The sequence below is a fragment of the Triticum dicoccoides genome, chromosome 1B (assembly GCF_002162155.2).
Source record: "Triticum dicoccoides isolate Atlit2015 ecotype Zavitan chromosome 1B, WEW_v2.0, whole genome shotgun sequence".
NCBI lineage: Eukaryota > Viridiplantae > Streptophyta > Magnoliopsida > Poales > Poaceae > Triticum > Triticum dicoccoides.
In genome coordinates, this window is record NC_041381.1 from 698959643 (window position 1) to 698965685 (window position 6043).

At 47.0% G+C, this 6043-nt stretch overlaps 1 protein-coding gene across 2 annotated transcripts; it reads left to right on the forward strand.

Annotated features, from left to right (window-relative positions):
• Positions 1-295: 295 nt before the first annotated feature.
• LOC119349817 (cytokinin riboside 5'-monophosphate phosphoribohydrolase LOG-like) lies at positions 296-4688 on the forward strand. Of its 2 annotated transcripts, XM_037617910.1 has the most exons (7): positions 302-653; positions 1341-1438; positions 2265-2295; positions 2929-3028; positions 3134-3204; positions 3922-4065; positions 4209-4688. In XM_037617910.1, exons 1-7 carry the CDS (start codon positions 402-404, stop codon positions 4317-4319), a joined length of 807 nt encoding a protein of 268 aa, XP_037473807.1. In that variant the 5' UTR covers positions 302-401; the 3' UTR covers positions 4320-4688. The 2 variants fall into 2 exon arrangements, with proteins under 2 accessions (XP_037473806.1, XP_037473807.1); XM_037617909.1 differs by having other exon boundaries at positions 296-653; positions 2929-3204.
• The last annotated feature ends 1355 nt before the right edge of the window (positions 4689-6043 follow it).

Genomic DNA, 6043 nt, shown 5'->3' on the forward strand with positions numbered 1-6043 from the left:
GAGCCGGTATATATAGAAGGAAAAAAATATAAAATACATGTGTGCACTAGGGAGAAAAAGATGCTTGTAGAAGGAAAACATAATAAAAAGAAAAACATAATAAAAAGATACATGTGAGGGTTGTCAAGAAGGAAGGAAACAAGAATGGAAAGGAGTTGTGGGAGCAAAGCGTGTCCACGAACGAGACAAGGAAGGAAGGCAACCCAACCCTAGGCCAGCCATGGCGGACCCACGCCACGCGCCTATATAGCCTCGCAGGGCCAGCCCACCCTCTCCCTCCCCCATCACACGCCGCGTAGCCTCCTCCCACTCCCCCTGCTCCCTCCCCTCCCCACAAATCTCTCTCGCGCGCGCCGCAGCCGCCGGCACGCACCCACGCACGCGATCGTCTCGCCGCGACCATGAGCATCACGGCGGCGGCGGTGGTAGCGGAGCCGCGCGCGTTCGCCATCGGGGCCGCGCCGGCCGTGGAGATGGGCCCGGAGCTGGCGCCGCCGGAGCCGAGCCGCGGCCTTGGGCAGGACGGCGGCGTGGCGGTGGCGGCGGCGGAGGGGCGGGCGTCGCGGTTCCGGCGGATCTGCGTCTACTGCGGCAGCGCCAAGGGGCGCAAGGCCAGCTACCAGGACGCCGCCGTCGACCTCGGCAAGGAGATGGTAACTAACCTTGCCCACGTCTTCCCCCGTTCGCCGCCGTCTTGCTCTCGGCTCGGCTCGGCTCTGTCCGTCGCGGCCTGCGGGGTCTGGGTTCTTTGATTGTTTTCTTCTTCGTTCTTGCGGGGGACATGGAGAAAGGGGCCTCCTTTTCCTGCCGATCTCTCCCCGATTTGGTTGGTCGATTTCGGTTGGGGTCGATCCATGCGGAGGCGCACGATCCTCCGCGCTGGGGGCCATGGCGATCGATGCGCTGGAGGCCATGGGATCGGGGTGGTGCCCGGCTGCTCGCTAGGTAGGTGGGCGGGCGTACTGCCGTGGTCATGGGGAGCCGAGCCGCACCATTCCTGCATGATCAATCATACGGCGAGCGAGTGCGAGTGAGTGCAAGAACACGATGAGAATCATGCAGTAGCCATGGTCACGGAGGAGGAGCGCGGCGTCCGTCTCGCCGGAATCGTCCCCCGTCCACCGTGGCCGGCCGGCGGCCATTAATTTTACTTCTTGTCACTTAAATTTCCCCTTGACATTATGGCATCCATGCACCATCATTGCCAAACAAAACCTGCCATGATTGCTTGCTTGCTTGCTTGCATTTGCCAAAGTTGAATTGAATTGGATTCAATGCCATGCCATGCCATGCCACCACCTGACCTGACCTGCTCTGTGTGTGTGTGTGTGTGTGTGCAGGTGGAGAGGGGCATAGACCTGGTGTACGGGGGCGGCTCCATCGGCCTGATGGGCCTCGTCTCCCACGCCGTCCACGCCGGCGGCCGCCATGTCATCGGGTGAGCAGAGCACTCCTCCCATCCCACCACCATTAACCACCCCCCATCCCACCGTGCACCATGACTATCCCCCGCTGCCCGCATTGTCTCCCCGCCCACACGCACCCACACACGCTGTACCTCTTCTTTCCCCGCTCGGTGCATACACTGCCTTTATGGCGTACCGGCCGTCTTGCTCGGTCCGGGTGCTTTGCTCCTGCGCCCAGGCCCTGACCCAGCAGCTCGGCTCAGCTCCCAGCTGCCCCGAAAATGGCAGCCTTGTGGAAGCTTTGTGCAGCAGCTGGGCTCCATTGCAGTTGCACTGCGCATGCCAGTTGCGTTGGGGCAAAGCCATGCCGGTCGCGTCGCGTTTCACAGGAATGGAAGCTCCTTTTCCAATCCTTTCCGAAAGGGCAGTTGCTTCCATGCCCTCAATGGCCATGGGCTGGGGAGCTGGGGCCTGGGGCCTCACTGCCCTGCCCAGCTGCATGAAGCAGCTGGGTCACTAGTCCTGCATCACATTATTGCCACCCTCAAGTTCATGCTGTTTTTTACTACTAGATCAAAAATTATCTGTGCAGTGGCTTCATTATATATTCATATATATTATGCATTGTCCAGTTCTTGAAAGGCCTAGCTCTGGATGTTGATGTGTAGATAGATAGATGTGGCTCTAGGCTTTGCTCAGTTTCTTTACCTTTACATGGGGAAAGTAAGATCAGCCTGTTGCTCTGGTAGTGGTAGTAGTAGTAGTACTGCTTGTTTGACTGCTTTGGACTGGAGGAATTAATGTGGCTCTCTCTCTCATTTGGTCCCCTTTCTTTTTCTTTTTCTTTTTCTCTGCCAGGATCATCCCAAGATCACTCATGCCCAGAGAGGTGAGTCAAAGGCTGCAACCTCTATTTTGTTGCCATTGCATTGCTGTGGTCTACTCTGCTCTCCACTTCTGAACCTTGACTGGGTGTGCAAGCTAGCTACTAGCTAGGATATTTATTGTTCAGCTTCAGCATGATGAATGATGGTGCTTCACCATATATATTTGGATCTAATGTCTAAAACTCTTGTGGGTCTTATGTAGTTTGATTCTCTTATTAATGTAGCTTGATTATGTTAAGTTGTTCCTTTTTGGCAAACACATATTAAAAATGCTATTAATAGAGCTTGAAATAACCATATATGGAATCTGCACTATATACTAACTTGCACTCTTGTTAGGTAGATATCATGTGTTTATTATATGGATTAGCAATTAGTTTCCACCTTTACTGGTTGTAAAGAGGCCTATTATCAATCTGTATCTGTTGTGATGACTGTCTTTATTCTGCTTTCCAATACACCTGCAACATGACCTGTACTACTACTACTTAGTCTAGCCTTGATTAATTTTAGAGTTAAAATCGTTATTCTTGGAAAATTTAATTAGATAGACTAGTCAATTTTATACCTAGTGTTATTCCTGGAAAATTTCTGAATGCTTGGTTGCTTACAATCCCTGATTCATGCTCCTGTAGGTAACCGGGGATCCTGTCGGGGAAGTTAGAGCTGTTTCTGGCATGCACGAGAGGAAGGCCGAGATGGCTCGGTTTGCTGATGCTTTTATTGCCTTACCAGGTACAAATTCAATACCCCACTCCAATTCTTCTACAAGTGAGAAAATCTGGAATAAACCATGCATATTTTGTGCTGTGGAGTTTGACAATTCAGTTAATTTGACAGGCGGCTACGGAACCTTGGAGGAGTTGCTTGAAGTGATCACGTGGGCACAACTAGGAATACACAAGAAGCCGGTACGAACTAGCTTCTGTTCTTGGTGCTTTTCATACAAAAATCACACAACCCCAATCAATCATCTGGGGATGATATGCTTGTCTGCATATGTTTTGTCAACCCACACTATTTTAGTAGCTAGGTATGAACGCGTTCTTTGTTTATTATAATGTCGATCGTTAGGGCCGTTGTGATCTGATCCTACCAGCTTCGTTCACATGTGGCCACTAATTAATTTCACCCTCATGGCAACAAATCATTGTAAAGAGGGTTTAATCAAAGGAGCTATCAGCATCACTTGGAAGGCATGCGATCTGCATTCCCGACTTTAATACTCGCTCCTCTAATAGGATAGTCTTGCACACTTTATGAATATTCTCATACAGCTATCAAATCAATGTTCTGGGATCTTGAAAAGGCATGATGTGTCATATGTACAAGCAAAGTGTTTATTGGTGTCTCTGTTGAATAATTGCTTAGCAATATAAAATGCTGAATGTTTGAGGGGATAGACACAACAGTCAGTTCTAGATTTATCTTATATCCCTCCTGTCACTATTTATTAGATCTTCAGGCCTGCCAAACTTGCTATTTAGTTTTCTGTTGATATCAGATACGATTCTGTGGGTGGGAGTGGATCAATTCAGTAACCAAAACTGTCGAATCATGCATTGCATTTTTTCTGTCACTACTTGTACTTATTCCTGGTATATGTCTTTTCCGCAATCGCGTATCAGGTCGGTCTGCTGAACGTCGACGGATTCTACGACCCACTGCTGTCGTTCATCGACGTGGCCGTCAACGAAGGCTTCATCACCCAGGAGGCGAGGCAGATCATCATCTCGGCCCCGACAGCCAAGGAGCTAGTCAAGAAGCTGGAGGTCAGATCCAAACTCTGTATTTGTCAGTTCACCTCAAATTCTGAAACTGAACTTTCCTTCTGCAATCCAATGGAAGTTGGCTGTATATTCTTGTTGCTTCATTGATAACCTAAACCCTATAACAGTATACATGTACCTTGCAGGAGTACGTCCCAGAGTACGAGGTCGGCCTGGTCTGGGATGACCAGAACCAGATGCCAAGCAACAGCCTGGTCCCGGAGCCGCTGGAGACACCCGCGATCACCTCGTCCTGATCGATCAACCTCACCGACATCTCAGCTAGGGTTCTAACAACAGTGTCGAGATAGCGGTGCCACATATAATTATTCTCTCCTAGATGATAAGTCCTAGCCGACTGAAGGGCGACGAGGGGGCACATTATAGCCAGTGTGCTTGTTTTGGTAGCGTCGATCGACCGATCTCTTGTGTCACCGCTGATGATTGTTTTGGGTGGCATGATTATATTAAGTTAACTAGTGAGTAGTAGCTTCCAACTTGCATGGATTGTTGAATGGTTCATGGCTGGATGGGCATAGCATGCAGCTAAGCCTCTGAATTGATCCTGCTGTGATCCTGGAACAAGGGTTGACTATATATAAATAGCAGCACATATAGTTTATCAACATGGTCCCTCGTGCTGCATTATGTATGTTAATCCTTCTTGTTTCCTGTGCATTGCCTCTTGTTTCTTGTTAACTGTCAAGCTGTTAGATAACAATTCTACTCAACTTTTATTGATCAAATCATATAACACCTTTAGATAATTTTTTTTCATGATTTTAGTCATGGCGTCTTCAGTGGTGCTATTTAAAATTGCTCTTTTTAGTTGACTTTCAAAGATGTTATTTGATATTTAAAATTACCTCTTTTTTTTGAGAAACTGAAAACTGAAATTTAAAATTCTTCATCTTTGGCTGGGAGGCTCAAACCAGAAACCAGATGGAGCACACATGGGCCAGGCCATGTTTTTCTTTTAGACAACCAGGCCATGTTATAAGCTCGCAAGCAGTCTAAAAAAACAAACAAAAAGCTCACGAGCAGGCCCAGCCCAACTATGCTCCTTGACCCTTTCGTCCTGATTTCTTTGAGGCCTAGTAATTCTGTTTCTATAAACAACAAACTCTTTGTACCCTACAAAACCCACTCTTTTCCTCCCCTGTATTTGCAAACGAACTTTTTTTGCAAATGAACTTTTGTATGGAATTGACCTTATTTGCATGCCAATGTTTATTTTTTATATTTTAGTCGTGAACCTGAGGTCTTATATGTTCATACCGTTTAACAATCTTTTTATGTTGCAGGGTGAAAGAAATTTATTCCATAGTAATAGGCTTGCAATCCAGAGATTGAAACTCCTCAAATAATACATTGTGGTCCTAATTGTAGCCATACCGTAGTGCTACGCTCAGTGCAACTGTACAACGCAAACCAATCTGCTACCTTATTTTGTTCACTTTGAGCTTCATAGGAATAAATCATCTCTCTTGCCATCAAAAACTGAATCTTAGACATGAGATGACCATAAGCGGACCTCAATAAACCTACGGACTATGAGCACTCGGCGACGACACTCACTGGAATCTCACTCGCTGGTCTTCTATCTAGGGATTGGCGCACAATTAGATGAAATGAATTGCTGTTGTTTAATACACCCGTCCAGCGTAGACTGGCACAGTGCATACCTGTTTGCCGAAAATAAATTAGGCCCAAGCCTATCAGGATTGTTTCTCAAGAAACATGCATGACTAGATCAGCTACACAGAGGGATAAATGCCCCGTACTCCCAACTACATGCTCCCATGCTCCAATTTTTAAAATAATAATTATAAGTATTCCAAAAAAATCTAAAAAAATTATGAATATTCACAAGTCATAAGTCTACATCCTCTAAAAATTTCAGTTCCAAACTCAAAATATACATTGAGAAACAAAAAAGATAAACTGAACATGAATAGTGTCACAAGAAGACAAAAACTAA

Excerpts from the sequence above, each read along its gene's own strand:
- LOC119349817 (XM_037617909.1), top strand. The coding sequence starts at position 402 with ATGAGCATCACGGCGGCGGCGGTGGTAGCGGAGCCGCGCGCGTTCGCC. Across the intron at positions 3,205-3,921 it reads TAGGAATACACAAGAAGCCG|GTCGGTCTGCTGAACGTCGA; the intron begins GTACGAACTAGC and ends ATCGCGTATCAG. Across the intron at positions 4,066-4,208 it reads AGCTAGTCAAGAAGCTGGAG|GAGTACGTCCCAGAGTACGA; the intron begins GTCAGATCCAAA and ends TGTACCTTGCAG.